Here is a 25575-nt window from a genome sequence, read left to right as displayed (position 1 = left end):
TCCCCACTTATGCCCTAATCCACACATCTGTCAACACCCTCCCCATTTCCCTTCGCATTTCAGACTCATTGCACAGACTGTCAGATCTGTAGAGTTCACAGACATCCAATGACCTTAAGAGAACTTATAGACAATTAGTGAAGGTGAACAGTTTCAAAATAGACTGTTGAATTAATTTGCTCTGGAATAAGCAGGTTTATTTGTGTCTTTGTGTTTGTGCAGAGCCTCCTCCAGCTATTACGGTGCCCTCCAATGCGACAGCGTCTCCCGGTGCAAATGTCGTTCTGACATGTATAGTTGCCAGCACGGTGCACTTTAACCTGACTTGGCAGCGAGGGGACGTGGATGCCAGATTGGACCATCGGATGCGTGTCACCGCCAACCTATCCTTGGAAATCCAGCGAGTCACTCCTGATGATGTCGGCTGGTACACCTGCATCGCAGCCAATGAGGGTGGAGTCACTTCTTCTCGTGTGTACCTCAATGTGCAAGGTAAGAGTGATTTTTAGTGTTGTTGATAAAGCAATAAGCCACAAAAGACTGATTGCAATGCTTTGACCACATTTGAGGGCCTAAGTGTATAGGACGAATGAAAATGGGAGGGGCATATACCAGTTTGACTCATGAATATTAATTAGGTGATAGGTCAGTTAATAAACAGTCACTTTCCTTGTCTTCTAGGTGTTTTTAAACTGCTAAAAGATCTTTGGACTTTTAATACTTGCATAGAAAAAGTCATGCCACACGGCTCTTGGCAGCTCGCTCTCCTGCTTCTCTCTAGCACAGGATCTGTTTTCACTGCAGCCTTGCTGTAATATTTCACTGTAATATTTTATAGCACTTGTGAAAGTGATTTATGCCGGGCTTGCTCACTGTTTGCGATCCTGCAGTTTCCATTGAAACAGGCTCTAAACCCCTCTCTTATATTGAATTAAAAAGACTTCCTCTGACAGTACACAACCCTGGCAAATCACTTTGCTTTCTCTCATTGGGGAAAATAGCCATCTCGTGCGAAAGAGAAATTACAAATGAGATCACAAATGAAAAGAGAAATGGCTTTTGTAATAGAACGGAACAGAATTATTTTTTATTCCACCGTCCTGTGTCTTGCATTTTTCTAAGGAAGCATCACATCACCAAACATATGTGTGAAAAAAGACTTTTAGTTCAGTTGAGCTTCTAAGAGGTCATGAGGTATTTGTCCTTACTGACTTTTGTGTTGCATATCGCTTATGGAATCAAGACTCGTCTGGTATTTGTCATTCTGTCATTAGTCATGCTCTGTTGTAATGAATTAGAAAAAGCTGTTTTGATTTGAAAAAGTGGAGTTTGGAGGTAATATTGATGGATAGATGTGACTTGAGATTGTCCTTTATGATGATGAAATGTGTCGAGCCCCTGAGGGCCCCAGCAGGGCCGGGCTTGCGTTTTATTAACAGGAGAGCGGGAGTGACATTAACTGTATAATTTTACCTCATTGTTGAGTGATGAGTCTCTTAGTTTTCCACAACATTCTTTCCCAAGACCTGAAGAACGGGTTTTCCCTGTATCCCTCTTTAATTCTCTCTGTCTGTGTTTCTGCACTGTCTCATTTCTGTGTCTGTCTCTGTAGGTTTATTTTCCTGCGTCTGTGTCATTTGTCATTTGTTTTTCGAGAGAGAGATTATGTATTTAAAAAAATATGCATTTATTACAGTGCATATACACACACCATTTTAAAATAATAAAAAATAAAATAAAATAAAAATTACTAAAATTACTAGACTAAGAATCAATATTTAAATGAAGTAGAAATTTGAATGTTGTGCATGTTATAATAAATATAGAAAATATATAGACAGTCTCTCTCTGTCTGTTTTTCTCTTTCTCATTTCTTCTCTATCAATCTGTGTTTCCTTTTCCCCTACCCTCTATTTTTTGTCCTGCTGCTACACTTTAAGCCACTTCAATTTTTTTTGGTGTCAGTCTTTGGCTTTTTAAACAGCTGTCACTGTTGTACTGACAAAGTGCATGTATATGTGTGTGTGTTGTGTGTGTGTGTGTGTAATCACCACCTGCTGGGAATCCTGTGCTGTCCTAGTCATTATGGGCGCTTTGAAGTGGGACTGCTGACACAGTGATGTCAGGCTAGTCCACAAAATCATCTGCCCTAATCCTTTACACAACATTACTTTGACCTGTACTGTCCGCACACACTGTTTACGGCCTCAGTCCCTGTCAGATGTACATCTCAGTGTTCAGAAGGTCGAGAGAGCCAAAGAATATGTAGTACTTTACAGACATTTAGTGAAATTTTAGTGTGAAACTTTTCCTGCAGCTATGGAAGTCCATTTCCTCCACTGAATAAATAACAAAAAAGAGGTATTGCAAGTTTTTATCTCACAATCACAGTTTTTATCTTTTTTTCTTGCAATTGCGAGTTTACATCTAGCAGTTCTGACTCTATTTCTCAGAATTGCATTATACAGACTCACAATTCTGACTTTTTTCTCAGAATTATGAGATATAAACCTGCAACTGTGAGTTGTGAAGTCAGAATTGTGATTTATATAAATTCACAGTTCTGACTTTTTTCTCAAAATGGTGAGATAAAAACCTGCAATTGTGAGTTGTGAAGTCAGAATTGTGAAATATAAACTCACACTTATGACTTTTCTCAGAATTTCATGATATAAACTCGCAATTCTGACTTTTTCCTCAGAATTATGAGATATAAACTCGCAATTGTGAGTTATAAAGTCCAAAAAGGACTGATATTTTCTCAAAATTGTGAGTTTATATCTCACAATTCTTGCTTAATAAGAATTGCTAGATATAAAGTCGCAATTCTGAGAAATAGTCAAAATTGCGATTTTTATTTCTCAGAATTGCGAGTTTAAATCTTGCAATTCTGAGAAAAAAGTCAGAATTGCGAGTTTACAGTACCAGTCAAAAGTTTTTGAACAGTAAGATTTTTAATGTTTTTAAAGAAGTCTCTTCTGCTCACCAAGCCTGCATTTATTTGATCCAAAGTACAGCAAAAACGGTACAATTTTTAAATATTTTTGCTATTTAAAATAACTGCTTTCTATTTGAATATATTTTAAAATGTAATTTATTACTGTGATTTCAAAGCTGAATTTTATCATTACTCCAGTCACATGATCCTTCAAAAATCACTTTACTATTCTGATTTGCTGCTTAAAGAAAATGTATTATTATTATGTTGAAAACCACTGAGCAGATTTTGTTCAGGTTTCTTTGATGATTAGCAAGTTCAGAAGAATAGCATTTATCTGAAATAGAAATCTTTTGTAACATTAGCATCTTTATCATCACTTTGATCAATTTAAAGCATCCTTGCTAAATAAAAGTATTAATTTCTGTAATTTGCCCCCCCCCCAAAAAAAAAAAAAATCATCAAAGAATCCTGAAAAAAATAAATCAGTGTGTTAGAATGATTTCTGAAGGATCATGTGATACTGAAAACTGAAATAATGATGCTGAAAATATAGCTTTGATCACAGGAATAAATTACATTTTAAAAACCGTTATTTTAAATAGTAAAAATATTTGAAATGTTACTGTTTTTACTGTACTTTGGATCAAATAAATGGATACTTGGTGAGCAGAAGAGAATTATTTAAAAAAAAAAAACTTAAAAAAAATCTTACTGTTCAAAAACTTTTGACTGGTAGTGTATATCTGGCAATTATGACTTTATAACTTGGAACTGTGAGTTTATATCTTGCAATTCTGAAAAAAAGGAGTCAGAATTGTGAGAAGTCGCAATGACCTTTCTTTAAATTTTTTATTCAGTGGTGGAAACGGGCTTCCATATGCAGCTAAATAAATAGATTCATTCAATATTTTTACAAGTGTTTATTTATTTGTTTGTTTACACTAGAAAACCAGTTAATGTTACTATAAAAAATGTAACTGTAAAAATAGCAACAACTGTTGCAATCTTCTGCCGTTGCACTGTACATATTAAAATGTTTTTAGTGTCCAGATTGACTGTGCTGCCTCAGAATCTGCATACTAAAAGTATGTCTTAATCTTTATACCAGACCTGTAGCCATTTGGTTTGCTCAAACTATTGAGAAACATATTTAACTATGTGTAATGATTTGAATTACAGTAGCCTCGGGCAAAGAAGCATAGATGAAGAGGTGTTAGTGAGGTTTAGCGTCAGTGCGTTGTTAAAACCAAGCCTTTAGGCAGACCAGGTCTATTAGAGTACAATTTAGTGAGTAAGACCTGGGATAATTACAGCTTTACTACTAGACACAAAGTGACCTCTCTACGGCAATGCTTTAACCGCCCAAGCATGCAACACACAGGGGCTCTCCCGTGTACAACAGACTCTTTTTGTCAGCCAGGTCTCATTTTGGGTCCATTTTAATTATGACAAAGTAGGGTTCTGGAAATTACATCACTCATTCCAGTCAAGCTTTCCATTTGAAATACAGTGGACAACCTGGAAGGCTCTGTTACCATTTAGTATGTTAGTCATGTTACTGATACTCAAGCACTTAAGCAGTGACTTGCTTAAGTAAGCTGCATACAGACACAGCATTTTATCTTGTTATAAAAGATACGCAACTCCGTTATTCTGCCTACTAAGATATCTTATTCTAGCCAAAATACCTTTTATTCTAAGGCAGCATTGCATGTATTTTTAATTGAGAAGGCAATTCCAGAAAGCATAATGTCAAGGTCAGCTGAAAAATATATTCTAGGTTGTGGACAAGGTGAGAGAAATGTTAATTATAAACAAACATAACTGTTTTTTATCAATACTTTTCAGTATGGAATGAAATGTAAACTACCATTCAAAAGCATTAAAGCATGCATTTATTTTTATCAAAGTAAGGTAAATATAATAATATAGTGAAATATTATTACAATTTAAAAGAGGTTTTCTATTTTAAAGTTTAAAATGTCATTTATTTCTGTGATGTCAAAGCTGGATTCACCAGCAGTGATTCATCTAGTCTTGTTTCCATTTAAGTTAGGGTGCTGTCGTAGAAAGCAGCTGCCTATGCAGACAACTTACTAGGTTTTAGAACAGAGCCATCATGTGCATTTCCTGTCTTTAGTCATGATGTCACACATCCTGCTCTGCTGGAATATGGTACAGGCTGAGACTGGAGGTCAGAGAACAGTGAAGACACACATCGGATTGGCTTCAGCAGTGAGAAAATGCTCTCATTCAGCAGGGGCTGCACATCATGAATTGATCAAGAGCATGCCTCAGTTTCAGCAGCTCAGAGAATCTGGAACCAATAATCCCACTTTAGTGTTTCTGTAAAAAAGAAGGAATGATAGGAGAATTGCTGTGAAATGTGTTTGGCTGGCTCCAGAATCATATCATGGGTATAAAGCAGAACAGTTTTGAAGAGGTATTGTGGAGACCACATGTGAACTTCAGACATAGTTATGTTCTTTACAAACACATCTGTATAGTTAATATTGGACTAATGATTAAATATTTCTTGATGAATGTCATGCTGCTCTCATGAATGGCAACAGAGACTGACATGAAAGAGAAGAAATTGTTGAATTAAGTTATTTCGTTTCTTTGCGCAGAAAAAGTATTCTCGTAGCTTCATAAAATTAAGGTTGGACCACTGATGTCACATGGGCTGTTTTAACAATGTCCTTACTACCTTTCTGGGCCTTGAACATGGTAGTTGAAAGCTCTTGGATTTCTTCTAAAATATCTTAATTTGTGTTCCAAAGATGAACTAAGGTCTTACAGGTTTACGGGTTTAAAGGTGAAGTCTACTTCCAGAACAGAAATTTACAAATAATTTACTCACCCCCTTGTCATCCAAGATGTTCATTTCTTTCTTTCTTCAGTCAATAAGAAATTATGTTTCTTAAGGAAAACATTTCAGGCATTTTCAATGGTGCCCCCAAGTTTGAACTTCCAAAGTGCAGTTTAAATGCAGCTTAAAAGGGCTATGAACAATCCCAGCCGAGGAAGAAACGAATTGGTCATTTTCAAAACAAACTGACAATTTATATATTTTTTAACTTCAAATGCTTGTCTTGTTTCGTCTCTGCGATGTGCATGTGTAGTCTGTGTAATCCGGGTCAATACAGTTAGGGTATGTTGAAAAACTCCTGTCTCGTTTTCTTCTTCAACTTCAAAATCACCCTAAATCACTGTTTTACCATTTTTTTGAAAAGGGCGTTTGATCTTCTTTGTATGTTCACTTTGTAAACACTGGATCAGTAATTTTGCAGCGATGTAGGATGATTTTGAAGTTGGGGAAGAAAACGAGATGGGAGTTTTCTGACATACCGTAACTGTCTTGAACGTATTGAACTGGAAAAAAACAGAGTTCACGCAGACTTAGACAAGATGAACGTTTGAGGTTAAAAAGTATATAAATTGTCAATTTGTTTTCGAAAATGACCGATTGTTTTGCTAGATAAGACCCTTCTTCCTTGGCTGGGATTGTTTATAGCCCTTTGAAGCTGCATTTAAACTGCATTTTGGAAGTTCAAACTTGGAGGCACCATTGAAGTCCACTATATGGAGAAAATGCCTGAAATGTATTCCTCAAGAAACATAATTTCTTATCGGCTAACGAAAGAAAGACACAAACATCTTGGATAAGGGGATGAGTAAATTATCTGTACATTTTTGTTCTGGAAGTGAACTTCTCCTTTAACATCACTTTTTCTGACCCAGAAACATTTAAAAAAAATGGTTAAGTGGAGGTTTTTCAAGACTGTGGTAGTCCTGGTTCTTCAAAGACAAAAATAATTAAAAAATAAAATAAGTAATGTCTTAGTTTTGTTCTTTTTAAATTAAGTCATCTTGAGGCTCCCTTGAAAGTTTGCTGACCCTGGTCCACTGGTTGAGAATCACTGCTTTAGTACATTTAGCCTGCGCAAAATTTGCTGCCACAGTACATTTGCACAACAGCTGCTACAGTTGCTGCTACTTCTGTTACCAAACATCATGATCAATTCATTTTCATGCTAGAACCACCTGTGGTAACGGTTGACCCACGAAACCAGACGTTCCGCACTGGTCAGGAAGTTTGGATCAGGTGTTCAGCCAAAGGCTACCCCTTACCCATGGTGGTGTGGACACACAATGATATGTTCATTATGGGCTCCAGCAGGTAAAATCCCCCCACAAAATTCTTACTTTTGAATCTGGTCTCTATGTGTTAGCTTTCACTGTAGTCTGTTTCAATGTACTCTTATTACCCAGGCACAGAATGACCCCTGATGGCACACTGGTCATCAGGAACACAGGGCCGAAGGATGCTGGGACATACGGCTGCTTGGCGAGTAATGTGGCAGGAACAGATACTCAAACTGCCATTGTCAGCTATATTGGTGAGTACAGAGAATTGCGTAACACCACTAAATGAAAGCAATAATCCCAAATCTTAAGGTTTAAGATGGTGTTTTTACTCAACTGCACTCTAACTTCTCCCAACTGTAAATAAGTGAGACATTTGACATATTCAGTCTCACCCTGTGGTTATAAGCTGGTCTTTAATTAAGTTTCCTGTGATCTTCGCCCCTTTGTAGAGTCTCCACAGGTGACAGTCCCTCACTCTGACCTGCTGATTGGTCTAGGACAGACGACCACTTTGGAGTGCAGGGTCACGGGGGTTCCACATCCAGACATCCTGTGGTACAAAGGTCAGTGTCCTCTTTTACTTGTGGACATCTTTCTGTCATTTATGCACTGTTTCCATTTTAATAGACACCACTTACTGTAATGTACTGTATGTTTGATCTTTAGGTGACGTGCAGTTGAAGCCATCTGCAGTTTTAAGTATGGACTCTCAGCACGGCACACTGAGTATTCAGCAGACTCAGGACATAGATGCGGGAGAGTATACATGTGTGGCGATAAACTCAGCTGGCTCTGCACAGGGGTCCATCACTCTGGACGTGGGCTGTAAGGCTGTATTACATACCCCTCATCTGAATTAGGGTTCCTTTACCTCCAAAATCCTCAGATTTGTGATTTGTATTAATCATTTTTTGTATGTTTTTTGTTTATCTACTTTTAAGGGATAGTTCACCCAAAAATGAAAATTACCCCATGATTTACTAACCCTCAAGTCATCCTAGGTGTATATGGCTTTTAGACGAATGCAATCAGAGTTATATATAATAATGTCCTGGCTATTTCAAGCTTTATAATGGCAGTGAATGGCTGTTGAGATTCAATAGTCCAATGGAAGTGCAATAAAGTGCATCCATCCATCCATCCTTCACACAGCTCCAGGGGATTTAATAAAGGCCTCCTGAAGCGAATCAAAGCATTTGTGTAAGAATGCGCTTAATGACAGTTAGGAGAAGCTAAAGCGTTAGGTTTATAAAGTTTTAAATATGGATGTCTCTCTTACACAAATGCATCGATTTGCTTCAGAAGGCCTTTATTAAAGGAGAAGTCCACTTCCAGAACAACAATTTGCAAATAATTTACTCACTCCCTTGTCATCCAAGATGTTCATGTCTTCCTTTCTTCAGTCGTAAAAAAATATGTTTTTTGAGGAAAACATTTCAGCATTTTTCTCCATATAATGGACTGATATGATGCCCCGATTTTGAACTTCAGAATACACAGAGTTCAGGGTGAGAAAGGCAAGACGAGCATTTGAGATTAAAAAGTATTTAAATTGTATTTTTTAATGAAAATAAAAAAATACATTTGTTTCGCTAGATAAGACCCTTCTTCCTTGGGTGGGATCGTTTACAACTGCATTTGGGATTGTTTGAAGCCGCATTTAAACAGCATTTTGGAAGTTCAAACTCAGGACACTATACCAGTCCATTTTCCATACCAGTCCATACCAAAATGTTTTCCTCAAAAAACATAATTTCTTTACGACTGAAGAAAGAAAGACATGAACATCTTGGATGACAAGGGGGTGAGTACATTATATGTGAATCTTTGTTTTGGAAGTGGACTTCTCCTTTACCCCCCTGAGCCATGTGGAGTACTTTTTATGATGGATGGATGCACTTTATTGGACTTCAAAATCTCAACACCCATTCACTGCCATTATAAACCTTGAATAAGCCAGGACATCTTTTAATATAACTCTGATTGTATTCATCTGAAAGAAGAAAGTCGTATGTGACCCTGGACCGCCAAAACCATAAGGGTCAGTTTTTATAAATTGGGATGTATACATGATCTGAAAGCTGAATAAAGAAGCTTTCCATTGATGTATGGTTTGTTATGATAGGACAATATTTGGCCATGAAAATCTGGAATCTGAGGGTGCAAAAAAATCAAAATATTGAGAAAATCGCCTTTAAAGTTGTCCAAATGAAGTTCTTAGCAATGCATATTACTGATCAAAAATTAAGTTTTGATATATTTACGGTAGGAAAATTTACAAAATATCTTCATGGATCATGATCTTTACTTAAAATCCTAATGATTTTTGGCATAAAAGAAAAATCTATAATTTTGACCCATACAGTGTATTTTTGGCTATTGCTACAAATATACCCGTGCTACTTAGGACTGGTTTTGTGGTCCAGGGTCACATATACCTCTAGGATGGCTTGAGGGTGAGTAAATCATGGGGTAGTTTTCATTTTTGGGTGAACTCTTCCTTTAATACATTTCAATGTAGCAGAGACTTTGAATCATTTAGCTGAAATTACTTTCTTTGTAGCTTTGGTTGAATTAATTGTATTTTTGTTTAATATTACTATTCATTTTATTTTAATTACCTGTTGAAGACCACCACAGTATGAATAAATGAATTAAACTACTGTTATGTTCTTTATCCTGTGTTCTACAGCTGCTCCTCAGTTCACAAGAAAGCCGTCAGATCTGTCTGCTGATATCGGCACAAACATCACCTTGCCGTGTCATGCACAAGGCCACCCAAAACCCCAGTTCTCTTGGAGAAGAGAGGACAACGTCCAACTCTTCTCTCAGCATCGCGGCCCCAGTACTGTCACACAAAAAACTAATGGGGACCTTTCAATCACCAGTCAGTGTCTCCCTTTTTTATCACCAAAAACTGCTATAAACCTTTTTTTGTAATTATTTAATTTAATTAATTAATATATGTATATGCAATTAATATATGTATATGCATTTCATGCATTTTAAACTAAATATTTTTATTTTATTGCATTAAGTTGCATATCCTGTTATTCATGTTTTATTTATAAGTAAACACAAGTAGTGTTTCAATGTATTTTACATTTAGAAGGTTCATGTGATTTTTCTGTTCTTTGCCTTTTAGACCTGTGGGTAGAGGATGAGGCCACCTATGTGTGTGAAGCTCAAAACCACTTTGGCAAAATCCAGGCCAAGGCCAAAGTCACTGTTACTGGACTCGGTACGACATGTAAAAAAATGTTCAGTCATAACTGCAGCATATGTTTCATGTTTATGCTGATCCATCTGTCAGCAGGACACTTGAAGGAAGAAGCCAATGTGGGATATTAATTGTTTTGCACTTCCTTTGTCTTAGTCACATAGTCGGCCTGAGGCCCATAAGCTGGAGTTCGCAAGGTGCTCAGAAGCTCAGTTTGATGTTTGAGTCCATATGAATTTATTAGGCTCAGGGGTACATGTGTTTTTTGTTAAGTAAGATAGGATGCTATAATAGAAGGCCAAAACCAGAGAAAGTTGAAATTCATTTTCTGTGGCGAGGATATACTGCACCAGATGTGAGTACTAAAACATGCATAATGCACTGCAGTGTGTATACTTTAGTTATTAGATTACATTTATGTATTTGAGGTTGTTTAATTACATTATAGATGTTAGATGCATTTGCACGTGCGCAGCGGAGTTCATGCGTGCATGCGCATCTTTGAGAACACAGTGGGCTTGTGTCAGCTTTGCCTTTAAAGAATCAAAGGAATTCAGGCATCCTTTCATACTTTTGACTTTGATCAAAGCGCTGGAGACCCAGCAGTGGCTCACAAATCCATTTCTAGCATCTGTGAAGTTCTGCTCTGTGAGTTCGGATCCCACAGGATGACGTCAATCAGTTGAGACCTTACCGCACTGACTGGTCTGCCTGAAACTTTAATATGTGAGCTTGGCAAAAATGACCCTTTTTGCAAGCGTTTAAGAAAATGGCTAATTTTAAGGTTTTTGCTTGATTTTAGATAACATAAGCAAAATGTATGATGTAATTTCCCCTTCTCTCTATATAGTCATTTTGGGTAAATAAATAACCTAATGTGCATATTTAAAGAGAAGGCAAAAAGAACAACATTTTTGATCATGCAGTTTACACAGTGACTCATATAAATACTGAAATCTTTAAAGTCTAAACATAATCTTAAAATCCTCATCAAGGGTCAGTCGGTTTTGACATGTTGAAGTACACACTGTGAGAGATCAGAAGTGTCTCCAGTGTAAGCGTATCTCTGTGTGTGAGGGAGTGACTGTTTTTGTGGTCCTGTAAAAACAACATAACACCAAGTTGAAGCTAAAGGTCACTAATCCGGTCTTGCAGTGTGTCTCAGTTGTCCCATAATTCTACTCTGCTGAGCTCTAATACCCCAGTGACACTTTTTATGTGTATTCCAGGGTATCCATGGAAATTTAGCAAGCAAAACATCAGAGGTGCGGCCAGTCCACAGAGTTTCAGTGTCAGTGTTTCCAGTGGAGACTTAACCATCCTCTGTCTGATTGAATCAGGAGGGTCACATTTGAAATAATTAGGATTATATTTAAAAATCTCTTTTCTCATCTTGAAGATAAAAGGTCACAGGCTGCAACCATGAACTGGTGTGACCGGCTAATTTTTGTCAGTGTGGTATATGGAATGAATGGAGTTTTTTTAAACTGTCTTTAAGAAACTGTAACATTCTCAAAAACACTACTGTTAAAACTTTGGAGTTTGAAATGAAATATAATTTATTCTGCAAATCTGGAATTTTAAGTCTTTAATGTCACATGATCCTTCAGAAATCCTTCTAATGTGCTGATATGCTGATGCTGATTTCTTATATTTATCAAAGTTGAAAACATTTTGTAAATTGAGTCTTTTGGGAAACATGTAAGTATCTTTTGTAGTACTAAATGAAAAAAAAATATGACATTCAGGCAAAATAAGAAAAATGTACACATCTTCATTCTGTTCAAAAGTTTACACCCCTGGCTCTTAAAGCATAGTTTTTCCTTCTGAAGCATCAGTGAGCTTTTGAACCTTCTTTAATAATTGCATATGAGTCCCTCAGTTGTCCTCAGTATGAAAAGATGGATCTCAAAATCATACAATCATTGTTGGAAAGGGTTCAAATACACAAAAATGCTGAAAAACCAAATAATTTTTGGGACCTGAAGGATTTTTCTAAAGAACAGCAGGCAGTTTAACTGTTCAGAACAAACAAGTGACTCATGAACAACTATCACTAAACAAAAAACACAGCTGTGAATCATCAGGTAACAACACAGTATTAATAATCAAGTGTATGTAAACTGTTGAACAGGGTATTTTTTTAATAAATTCAGCTATTATTTTCTCTTGTGGACTATATGTTAACATCTTTTATGTGAAATATCTTATTCAGGTCAGTAGTACTAAATCAAAAATAACATGCATTGTGTATGATCCCTCTTATTTTGGTAAAATAATTATCATTTTGTAGATTCTGCAAGGTGTATGTAAACTTTTGACCTATCACCATCCTAATGTGTGTATTTTTTTTCTGCAGTGTCTCCTTTGATAGCTCTGAGTCCAACAGTGGTCAGTGTGATAGAGGACCAGCAGGTCACTCTCCCCTGTGTGTTACTAGCTGGAAACCCCCTTCCTGAGAGACACTGGCTACATGACAATGGCTTAGTGAGTTAACACATGTGCACACACTCAAACACACAGGCCCTGAAGCCTGTGCATTTCATGTCATCTTTAAGTATTTTACACAGTCACAATGATTAAATGTGATTTAAATGTATGCATGTGTGTGACCACTTGTCAGGTTACATCAAGTCCATATGTGACGGTGAGGCGTGATGGTAGTCTACATATAGAAAGGGTCAGTCAGCAGGATGGGGGGCAGTACACCTGTTTGGCCGAAAACGTGGTGGGATCCAGTAACCGCACGACCATACTGAATGTCTATGGTAAGATGTAAAACTAAAACATAAACTTTTCAAATTTTTAAGAAATTAATACTTTTATTCAGTAAGGACGTATTAAATTGACGAAAAGTGACAGTAAAGACATTTATAATGTTACACAAGCTTTCTATTTCAAAGAAATGCTGTTCTTTCGAACATTCTATTTATTAAAGAACCCTGGAAAAAATGTATCAGCTTTGCCATCACAAGAGTACATTACATTTTAACATATATTAAAAGTTATATTAAATATATTTCACCCAAAAATGAACATTTTGTCATTAATTACTCACTCTTGTGTCCTTTCAAACCTGTAAGACCTTCGTTCATCTTCGGAACAGAAATTAAGATTTAAATTGTAAAAATGTTTCTCAGTATTACTGTTTTTACTGCATTTTTGGTCAAATGAATGTTGCCTTGGTGAGCATAAGAGACATTAAAAAACATTAAAAATCTTACTGACCCCAAACAGGTCTGTTGAAAAGGATTTATTTTTTGTTGACCACTATGACATAGTCCAGTCCTCTGCGTCCTCCTTTCCATGACTATACAATAAGCCTTTATTTCTCTCTGCCCCACAACAGATGCCTTCATCATTCATGTATTCATTTGAGAATTAAAAACAGAACCAGCAGTGTCAGCAAAGCACTTCTGCAGAGAAATAACAGAGAGACAAAACACTCATTTATCAAATGTGATCAGTCTTAAAGAAGCAGTAGATGGAAATCAGCCCAAGTGAAAGTCTGAGACAAGATTATTATAGGACCCAGTGCTGTATGTTGTCTTCGCAGTATCCTATAAAAAGTTTAAATACCCTCTGTGCAATATTTCTAAATCCCCCCTCACATTCAGCCAAGTGTTTCAACATACTGTATTTTTTCTTTCCAGTGATGCCAACTATTCAGCATGGCCCTCAAGTATTTAGTACCATTGAGGGGACGCCTATTTCACTGCCATGTCGTGCACATGGAGTGCCCAAACCAGACATCACTTGGTCAAAGGTGAATGTGTCTGCTTTCTGTCTCCTTCTTTGTCTTTGACACACATACATGCTCATACAATGGGATTCAGACAGAAATAATTACTTATTATGAAAATCTTGTCTGGTTAGATAAACAAAACGTGAACTTTGTTGCACAGAGCATAAAAATACTGAAATAGCAGATCTTCTGTGTTTTATATCAGTCTCACCATTTCAGCTTTGCATTGTACCCTCACGTTGCTTTATGCATGTGTGACACTGTTTCCTCAGCGAGGAGAGTTGCTGGATCTGAGTGGCCGTGTCTTTTCTCTGGTTGAGGATGGCAGTCTTTACATAGTCTCCCCCAGCGGTGAAGAGTCGGGCGAGTTTGTGTGCACAGCCACCAACGCTGCTGGATACAGCTCCAGGAAGGTCCAGCTTACCGTTTACGGTTAGAGCAGCTTGACCTACTTGCTCTGCTCTGTTTTACCTGTCTCCTGTGGTTTTGATTTTTGTGTTTTCATTATTTCTGTGTGTGCTTTATTTGTTTGTTTCCTGTTTATTAGTTTGGTGCATCCTCCAATCTCACCCTGCTGTACTTGCATACTGTATGTCTTTGTAAACGTGTAGTGAAGCCCAGGCTGAGCGGCGTTGGTGGAACAGAGGTGGAAAATAACTCCGGCAAGCTGTTGGAGATGTCGGTAAAAGTGGGTGATGATGTCACACTGCCATGTGAGGTGGAGAGCGTGCCTCCTCCCATCATCACCTGGGCCAAAGACAAGCAGCTTATCTCACCCTTCTCTAATAGGTATGAATTACACTTATGTGAAAGCCTCTTTATAATGAATGCATATGATGATAATAAATGTGAACATAGAATGACAATGTTTAGATGAACATACAGTCGTGTGGCACTGAAGACTAATGGCTGCTGATAATTTGTCTTTGTCATCACAGGAATAAATTACATTATAAAATATATTTAAATAAACAACAGTTTTATTAAATTGTAATAATACTTCGCAATATTGCTGTTTTTGCTGTATTTTTGAAATAAATGAAGCTTTGGATCATTAAAAACATGAAAAATTCATATTGACAATAGTATACAGTTGAGGTCAAAAGTTTACATCCCTCTTTCAGAATGTTAATGCAAAATGTTAATTATTTTATCAAAATACACAAATTTTTTTACAAGATTTTATAAAATTCATGTTATTTTTTATTTATTACTGACCTGAAAAAGATATTTCACATAAAAAATGTTTACATAGAGTCCACAAGAAAAATGATAGTTGAATTTATAAAAATGACTCAGTGTTCAAAAGTTTACATCCCTTGATTCTTAATACTGTGTTGTTACCTGAATGATCCACAGCTGTGTTTTTTGTTTAGTGTTAGTTTTTCAGTTGCCCACTGCTCTTCAGAAAAAAATGTTCAGGTCCCACAAATTCTTTGGTTTTCCAGCATTTTTGTGTACTTGAACACTTTCCAAAAATGACTATATGATTTTAAGATCCATTTTTACAGAAGGTTACAGAAGGTTCAAACGCCCACTGATGCTCCAGAAGAAAAAAAAAACATGCATTAAGAGCCAGGGGGGTGAAAACTTTTTGAATTTGACGATCAGAGTAAATTTAACTTATTTTGTCTTCTGGGAAACATGTAACTATCCTCTATAGCTTCTAAAAGGAAGTACCAAATGAAAAAATATGATATTTAGGCAAAATAAGAAAAATGTTCAAAAGTTTTCACCCCCAGGTCTTAATACTGATTGAAGTAATTGGGTAAATTTAAGTATTTGACATTAAAGACAGCATGGGTTTTTATAATAATAAGGTGATTATAAAAATTGCCTTCACAAATGTAAAAAATATTGTCTCTTAATGGAAAAGTTAATTTCTGACCTTGCCTAGAAGTCATCAGATATATGCAATATACAATATGTGCGCAAAAAAGCTTGCACACATGCTTTTTCAACTAGTGTGTAGAATCAAATCTCATTTTACATGCATTTTAGTAATAAGACCCTTGTATTCTACTTTTAAACACCATTGATCTTGCACATTAGTAGCTTGCTTTTCTCTGCATTGTTTTTCAAGGGCTGATGTTTACTGTACAGCCTAAAGGCAGAAAGACTGCGGTCAGATTAAAATTACACAGTAATTAAATTCTGCTTTCTCAGCTCACCATGAAAGTAAACAGAGGTATAATTTAGGAAGCTCCTCTGTAAACCAAGAGCACCTGTGTGGTTTTGCATCTGCATTTAGCCTCACAAGTTAGCCTCTTCCTATCCTTCCTCAATGTATGTAACCTCTTCTCTCACAGACACATTCAGTTGCCATCAGGCTCCATGAGAATCACTGAAACACGCGTGACCGACAGTGGCATGTACATCTGTGTGGCTACCAACATAGCTGGAAACTTCACTCAGATGATCACACTTAGCGTGCTGGGTAAGAGTAACACATTTGTTTACTTCGATGTTCTCACAAGTTGTACTTGCATGTGAAATTTATCAAAGCAACGACAGTTTTATCTCATGCCATTGAAGTTCATAGGAGCACACATCAGCCCAGAGGTCTTAAAAAACAAGTCCCATCTGTTTAAAAGCATCACATTGTCTCAGTCTTGCAGTGACATCAGGGTTCGATCAGTTGTGTTTTAACATCCTGAGTTGATTTCAAGTGCTCAGCCTGTACCCACAACTATAAAATAAATATTTCGACAGAAAACCGCATGTGAATCAACACTGAATGAGCATCATTAGACGACTGATTAGTGCATATTTGATAGTCAATTTCACATCACACACTGCAATCAACTCAGTAAGTGCCTCCACGTGTTTATGCTGCACACATGCTGATATGCAGTTTACCAGGACAGACACATATCCAAACACTTTTGTCATTTGTTTTTTTAGGTAGTCCATCTTACGGTCAATGTGTGCCATTTCTTTTTTTTTTTTTACCATATCTGACTCAAATTGGTGTTCAATGCTATTGGTGTAAAATGCTATTTTTGGATTTCAAGAGTTTGTTTTTTTCACATTTAGGACATGATGTGACTATTATCATACACAATGCACAATAGTGCCTGTATGTGCTTTGTAAATGAGTGAGCTGAGACACTCAGATGTGGCATTTACTATGTACTGAAGGATGAAATTGTGATTGAGTGAGCGGTTTTAGACAAAGCATGACCGAGTAAATAGTAGATGATTGTCAAAGCAGTCTCTCTGTTGAAACAGATGATGTAACTGCTCTGAGAGCAGTAATTGATAAAGGTAGAATTGCTTTTGCTTTGTTTTTCTTGCAGAACTGCACAAGGGACGAGTAATCCAAAAATAAAAACTTTCTATAATCATATAGTATGCAGTATATCATATCATCATTTTAACAGAAAACAGATAACAGATAATCAACAGTTTGTGTTTTAAGCACAGACTTCTTTATATATGTGATATATAAACGACCCCACAACCAGGGTTGGAAATTAATGAGTGCCTATGGCAAAAATGCCACCAAAATGAACAAAAATACCTCATAAATTTAAGGCAAAGGGGAAAAAATGCCTCTGCACTATTAAACAATATATTACAGCTGCCATGATTAAAATGAAATGTGAAAATAAATATAAAGTGTCAATTCCATTACATTTAGATCTGCTCACATTGCATCAGATTACTTTTTATGCACTGTTTTGTGCAACGTTAAGCCTTATAACCAATCAAACGTGTTTCTGTTGAACTTAGGAGTGCATTGGCCAATCAGAGGCGCTCAGATTAGTCAGTGTTGATAACGCCAGAGCTGTGTTGATAGTGCACGCTCGTCAATTCTTTCATCATAAACAACAAAGGGCAGATACGTAAATAGCTAAAAGATTAATTTAGTAGATTCAGTGATTATAACAGGAGTTTTTGCATAATGTGCCCTAAACTTGACTGATGTTATGGACCGACGTGTTTGTCTTAAATAAAGATCATGTTCCATGAAATATTTTGTAAATTTCCTACCGTACAGTGAATATATCACAACTTAATTTTTGATTAGTAATATGCATTGCTGAGAACTTCATTTGGACAACTTTAAAGGTGATTTTCTTAGTGTTTTTATTTATTTGCACCCTCAGATTCCAGATGTTCAAATAGTTGTATCTCTACCAAATATTGTCCCATCCTAACAAATCATACATCAATGGAAAGCTTATTTATTCAGCTTTCAGATGAAAAATTGACCCTTATGACTTGTTTTCTGGTCCAGGGTCACAAATTACTTTGCTTCTCTATTGTAAATCACTTTGCAAGCGTCTGCTAAATGAATAAATGTAAATATGTATTTTGATAAAACAAACTTGCTTTAATCATTAAAAGAAGAAACACAAAAGCCCGCAAATGGGGTAGGAAACTTTATTCAAAACACAAGTCTTACTCTCCTGTGTTACTGTTTTGTTTGAAGCTTCTTTAGATATTTTGCAAAACTACAAAAGAAGGAAGAAAATGTTTATTGAGACTAACTGCGACTGACATAAATTGTATTGCGATGCTTAAACACAGAGTTGTTTATATTTATTACGCTTAGATATCTATTAATTTGCTGCACACTGACTGTGCACGTGAATGTGTTTACATGGGTGTTAAGAGGCCAAGTGATGTTCATTGAGCTCCCAACACCAACTTTTGAGCTTTAGCAGACTTGGCGCGATGTATGAGAAAGCACTGAAGGAAAAGATCAGATCACTCGTAGCGAAGTATGATAATAATTATAGAGTCTCATAAATACAAGTTGCTCTCAGAGCACATTCAGACACATCTGCAAGTAAAAATGGGAATGAAGGTATTTCTAATGACTATAATTAAACTCTTAGTCATTTTAATCTTGGATTTTAGTTTTCCGTTAAGACTGTGAGCAGAAATGAGTCTGAGAAATGAGAGCTACAGCGAAGAGCAATGTGCTGTTTGATTTATCACAACTACCAAATGTCTCATTTGGAAGATTAACGGCCAAAAAAAGATGTGAGAAAATTTTCAGTAACTTCCAACGGCAAATAAGGACAGGTTGCTATTTTTATGTATGGCCAGTGCTTTATGAGCAGCTAATCACTACAAATGGCATGTTATTAAAGAATGTATTATTATTGCATAGGTTTAACACTTTGCTACTGTTTTCTCTTTTTTGGACTCTCAGTTCCTCCCAGCATCCGTGCAGGTCCTCGAGCCATGAAAGTGCAGGTAGGACATGCCATAGACCTGCCCTGTGTCGCACAGGGAGTCCCAGATCCCTCTGTGTCCTGGCTGAAGGATGGCACCGCTCTACTGGACGGGTCTCAGTACAAGATCTCAGATGAAGGTCTGACTCTAAATCAGGTGGGACTTATGGATGAGGGCGTCTATACCTGCATGGCCTCCAATATCGCTGGACAAGATGAAGCCATTATTCAGCTCTATGTGCAAGGTCAGACGCATGTTAACATTTACATTTGTGATTAAAGCAATTCTGCTTTAAATGAACAAGAAATCCCATGTATTGCCTCTGTTTTTTCCACAGTCCCTCCAGTGGTGGAGGTTTCTGAGCCCCCTTTCAACAGCCCCTTACAGGAGAGAGTGGCTAACCAGCAGATCGCCTTCCCCTGTCCTGCCAAAGGTGAACCTGCACGTGAATTATAAGAAATTACCATTTATACACTAAGGTCACAAGTAACGGTGTAAATCTGTTACTAGAACTGGGCGATATAACTAAAAGTGACGCCAAATCAATATGAAATGACTCTAAAGTGTGTTTAGTATAAAAAAATTAAATAATTGCTATTGTTTCAGGCACTCCTGAGCCTGTAATAAAGTGGTTTAGGAATGGTCAAGAGTTGACAGGGAATGAGCCAGGTGTGTCTATTTTGGAGGATGGCACACTTCTTATCCTGGCCTCAGTATCCCCTCTGGATAATGGGGAGTACACTTGCATGGCTGTCAATGATGCTGGTACAACAGAGAAGAAATACCAACTTAAAGTCAACGGTTAGTGCAGCATTTAAAAACTTTTATCAAGCTTTTTCTCTTAGCAGATTTCACAACCTTTATCTTTTGTGTCTCCTCTTTCCCCTTTATCCAGTCCCACCTGATATTCGAGACAATGGCCAGCTGTCCAATGTCTCTGTAGTGATGAATCAACCGACCATCCTGGTGTGTGATGTCACGGGCACACCTGTTCCTGTCATTACCTGGTACAGAGAAGGAGTTGAGGTCAGTTCAGTGACATGCACCGGAAATCACATTGCCCTGCATGACCGAGTCATGTGATTGTTTAGAAAAAAAGCTTTAAAGGGGTCATGAACTGAGAAACCCAAAGACGGCTGTGAAGACAATGAGATGCTGTGCAGTGCCAGCTTGTGGAGAAACAGTCTTTGCATTGCCTTTCTTCTGATCCTAGCATTAGTAAAGAGTGGTTTAATTTTATTTTTAATGAAGATCCAGAATGCGTCAGCAAGAACTTGATCCTTTGCTCACTTTATTTTACTGCAGATTTGTTTACAAACAAAGCACAATTTGACGCAGTATTTTCAGAAAAAGTTTAAACTAACAGATGATGCCGACTATATAGGATTTGACAGTAATGTTGCACCACACAAGTGTGTTTAACTGTTTTTTATATGGTCACTATTGCTTTGTCTGTTAGCTGCATTTATCTGTGAAGGATGTAGGCTGTCAAACATTCACAAATGTTAGCCAATCATACCAGTGGGCATTTATGTCCGAGTCTACAATCTGTCACATCTATTCAAACAGAGCGTTCTGATGAGGATCAAAACAGGACAGAAAATAGCCTATTTGTTCTAAATTATGTTTGTTAATGTAAAAATCTTGATAACATTATAGAGAACAGGACAGAACAGACCTCAGAGAACAGGACAAAACAATAAAAAAAGGCAGTTCATGACCCCTTTAAAGAAAAAAATCTTTGCTTCTGAAGCTACTTTTCACCTGACATAACCAAGAATATAATACTAATAATAAAATAAATTATAAATAATAATAAAAATAATGTAATAAAATATATTGTTGCCTAATATGTCCCAATCCAATCACTTCCCTTTGATAAAATCAAGTCCAGTCCTGTATTATTTTCCACTAAATGTTCTGCTTGGAATTACGTCACATTATGGAAGCTAAACACATTGCGTATGCCATTTCACATTGTTAAATGTGCAAATTAAATGTGCATAAACTAGTTAAAATAAGCCTAATGAGAAATAAAAGTGGCATTTCCTTCAATGAGGCCAATCACAAATGAGTTCCCTCGGATCACTGGTTTTGAGCTCCAAGAACAGGTCATAAAAACCCCAGTGCTTCTTATAAATGTGCTTTTACGAGAATCAATTTCAGAATGAAGTCAACAATTAGGAAATCTCTAATCACACTGCAGGGAGAGCAGAGGCTGCTGCTTTAGATTAATGATGGAATGGCAAATATTTCTAGGGTTTTTTCTCCACAAGATGAACATGATTATTGCCTTTTACTATTGATTGATGTTTTGGAGTGATTTATTCTGACCAATATTTTTAAGAAGAGTCATAGGTAGAGGGGAAAATCTTTTGCGGAATAAAAGGAACTATGTTAATTATGAGTTCAAGCACGTAGTGCTGAAACTCTGTTGTAATTGTTAGAATGGCCAAGGATCAGCAATCTCCATGTAAAACTGATCATGCAGACCAAACCGTAAGTCTCAGAGACTTGAAACTTGGAGGGATGGTAGTCCCAAGGCTCGCCCCAGTCGGCCTCACGGGGGGCATTATAGTGATCAAAAATACAAATGTCGTTCATAACTCCTAAACCGTCAGTTGTAGAAAATTTTCGGGTATTTTGGATTTTTTTAAAAGACCTAGTTTTGTGAACTACTCCAAGGTTTTTCACAGAATCAGAACCAAACCACTGCAAAAAGATTTTCTGGAGAGTGAATATCAATAATTATCAATAATTAATCAATAATTATCAATATCAACAAAATATCTGTAACTCCTGAACGGAATGAGATATCTTCACCAAACTCAGAACACCTATAATGCAGTACAATTTTCTAGACTCTCTAGGCAATAATTATCACACACAAAAAAAAGTTGAAATGTACCCTTTGGGAAGCTATAATGGGGTTGTTTAGAAAAGGGGCCTGTCCAAATTTACCCAAAATCCTAAAGAAAAACTCAAAACTCACAAAACCTGGTGAGCACATGCGACAGGTGATTCTAAACAAGCATGCAAAATTTTAAGATTGGACCACAGCTAGTGCTATAACAGTGATAAACGTTAAAAAACATAATGTTTCTATGGTAAATTACGCTATTTTATCAAAAATGTTTTTTAAATCATTGATTTAGGTCGTTACAAGCGTGCTAAATAATTTATTTTTTTATATGTGCTTAAATACCTTAAAGCACTTGAACCCTGGTAACTGCTGCTTGCAGCTATGTGATATGTTGATTTTGTTTTTTATAATTTATCAAATAGCTGTTTGTGTCATTTAACCAGGTGGTTTCTAGCAGCAATGTGCAGATTCTGCAGAAAGGCAAAACTCTTAAGCTGCTTAAAGCGGCTGTTGCAGATGCTGGACGCTACACCTGCAAGGCCATCAACATTGCTGGAAACACAGAGAGAGACTTTTATTTAGATGTGTTGGGTAAGTTGTTATGTAATAACATCAACTTATTTTTATGTATGGTGTTAAGAACGTTGTCTTTTTACAAGCTGGTTTTATATCGTATGTCCTCCGCTAGTTCCTCCAACGATCATTGGGACTGTTGGGTCACGTGACCTCTCTGCAGTGCTCAATCAGGAGATCATTCTGGAGTGCAGGGTCAAAGGTGATCCCTTTCCCACAATTCAGTGGTACAAAGACAGGAAGTAAGTTGCTCCATTATGCGAATAAATGTTATCAGGGGGCAAAATTCATTTTCAGTTAATTCACTCCTTATTCTTATATTTTGATACAGTTCTAAGAGAATTTTTCTCTGTCCCATTCAGGCCTGTGTTTTTGGGTGACCCCAATATTGAAGTTTTAGACAGAGGACAGCAGTTGAAGATAAAGAGTGCTCGCTTAGGAGATCAGGCACGATACCAGTGTAGTGCCACCAATGCTGCAGGAAAGCAGTCCAAGGATTTTAACCTTAGTATCTTTGGTAATTACTCATACATAATGTCTTATTATGGGTTTTATAACAACAGAATAAAAAGTTCTAAATGCTAATTCCATCTTTCCATTCTGCCCACTCAGTACCACCCAGTATTAAGGGAGGAAACATGACTTCTGAGGTGACGGTTCTGCTTGGTAACGTGGTGACTCTGGAGTGTGAGGTACGAGGTGTGCCACTTCCTGCCATCACATGGTACAAGAACGGAGAGGTCATTCTCTCCAGCAGACAGGCCCAGTATGTGGACCGAGGGCAGTTCCTCAAAATCTCAAGAGCTCAAGCGTCAGATGCTGGACAGTACACCTGTAAAGTCACCAGTGTGGCGGGCACCGCTGAGAAAGTTTTTGAGCTGGATGTCTATCGTAAGGACTCTCATAATTAAAGGGATTATTAGCCCAAAAAGTAAATTTCTGTCATTGATTACTCACCCTCATCTCATTCCAAACCCGTAAGACCTTCGTTCATCTTCGGAACACAAATTACGATATTTTTTGGTGAAATCCGAGCGCTTTCTGACCCTGCATAGACAACAATGCAACTACCATGTTCAAAGCCCAGAAAGGCAGTAAGGACATTGTTAAAATAGTTCATATGACATCAGTGGTTTAAAAAGTATTCTTGCAGCATCATAAAATTACAGTTGAACCACTGATGTCACATGGACTATTTTAATGATGTCCGTAATACCTTTCTGGGCCTTGAATGTGGTAGCTGCATTGCTGTCTACTGAGGCTCAGAAAGCTCTAAGATTTCATCAAAAATATCTTAATTTGTTTTCCGAAGATTAACGAAGGTCTTATGGATTTGGAACAGTAACAGTGAGTAATTAATGAAAGAATTTTAATTTTTGGGTAAGCTAACCCTTAAAAAAACACTAATGCTCTCTTTTTCTGAAGTTTCATATTCAGTCTTAGAAATAGTAACACCTGTTCATGTTTGCTTTGTTCCATCATTCAGTCCCTCCCTCCATCACTGCCAGTTCTGATGGTCCCACAGACATGAAGGTTGTCCTAAGTAAATCTCTGATTTTGGAGTGTGCAGCTGAAGGTCACCCTCCTCCCTCACTGACCTGGCTGAAGGATGGTTCACCGGTGGCTGCTAGAGATAACCTGTGTGTTCTGGAGCAGGGCCGCAAACTTGAAATTCTCAGTGCGCTTCCATCTGATGCTGGTCGATATGTATGCGTGGCTACCAGCGTTGCTGGAGAGAGGGAGATCAAATATGACGTCAGCGTCTTAGGTATATGCACACATTTTTGCATTTTTGTAGTGAACTATTAGTCAAGAAGAAGAAAAAAACAAAAAAACAAGGTACTTTGAAAATCTCCAGGCATCTCATCCTTCACTATCCACATGAATCAGGAACTTTGGTGTCTTGTGTTTTTGTGTGCACGAGCCAGACAGATCTTGTCTCGACCTGCACATTGGTCTTCTAAACATCTGGACGCCATTACGGTCCTAATACATGCATCCAACAGACCACTGCAATCACTCAGCCCATTGCATCATTTGAATGTGATTGCAGGAAATCAACAGCAAAGTGTTTTATGAGGCTATAAACTGGTTAACAACAAATGAAGGAAATGTATAAAACATTCAGTGAGATTAAAGGGTGATGTTAAAGGCAGCATCCGATGATGTGTCCTAAGCATGTGGCATCCATTAACTCTCTGTGTGTTTTCATTATGTGAGTTTGTAACGCATTATTTCAAAGACACGGTTGATTCGTGCATTGTTTGGTTTACGATTCCGGAGATGCTGTAGCGTCTGACCATAATTTTTGTTTGTGTGTGTTCAGTTCCTCCTGTTGTGGATGGGGCCAGTGAAACCACAGATGCCACGGTCATCCTCAACAATATCCTAGAGCTTGAGTGTTACGCTACAGGCACACCTATGCCTACCATCACGTGAGTTCAAATACACATATATTCACACCAGTGGTGTGCCATGGTATTGAGGTGCTATATTTGTGGTTTTAACTGTTATTATCATGATCTATGGATGATACTATGGAAGAACAATGGTTAATTAAAAAACAAAAATTTATAATAATTAAAAATGAGTTTTTTACCTACTTTTTTTTAAATTAGGCATTAACGCCATTAGATTGTTCATTCAGACTGATTCACAAACGCAAGAGATGGGTTTTTTCACATGAACCAATCACAGCTAAACATAACCAGTCATGCCCAATCATATTGTGATGGAGGCATTGCCTCCTCTCACGTGACTTTCCCCCATTCATTCTCAATTACCCCCCTCCCCCCACCAAACGCACTTGGGGGGTCTGTTAAAACTCAGTGTGCTCAGGGGGAGACAAGAGAGCTGCTGACTCCCACTGTAACTTTACCTGCTAGTCACTG

The 25575-nt window shown here is 37.3% G+C and overlaps 1 protein-coding gene across 1 annotated transcript in view; it reads left to right on the top strand.

The window, feature by feature from the left end:
• The window catches only part of hmcn1 (hemicentin 1), a 93296-nt gene that overhangs the window by 30949 nt on the left and 36772 nt on the right, over positions 1-25575 (top strand). The window contains 23 exon segments of the mRNA XM_051138888.1: positions 223-492; positions 6983-7124; positions 7217-7344; positions 7543-7656; positions 7760-7918; positions 9786-9980; positions 10239-10334; positions 12673-12800; positions 12937-13081; positions 13967-14079; positions 14331-14490; positions 14670-14847; positions 16368-16495; positions 19226-19492; positions 19586-19681; positions 19855-20049; positions 20144-20274; positions 22555-22702; positions 22800-22926; positions 23047-23201; positions 23297-23575; positions 24171-24452; positions 25011-25119. Of these exon segments, the coding sequence (XP_050994845.1) occupies positions 223-492; positions 6983-7124; positions 7217-7344; positions 7543-7656; positions 7760-7918; positions 9786-9980; positions 10239-10334; positions 12673-12800; positions 12937-13081; positions 13967-14079; positions 14331-14490; positions 14670-14847; positions 16368-16495; positions 19226-19492; positions 19586-19681; positions 19855-20049; positions 20144-20274; positions 22555-22702; positions 22800-22926; positions 23047-23201; positions 23297-23575; positions 24171-24452; positions 25011-25119 (3745 nt within the window).

The sequence above is a fragment of the Labeo rohita genome, chromosome 20, assembly GCF_022985175.1.
Source record: "Labeo rohita strain BAU-BD-2019 chromosome 20, IGBB_LRoh.1.0, whole genome shotgun sequence".
NCBI lineage: Eukaryota > Metazoa > Chordata > Actinopteri > Cypriniformes > Cyprinidae > Labeo > Labeo rohita.
Note: the sequence above shows the minus strand (reverse complement) of the source record. Positions and strands in the feature narration are given on the sequence as shown.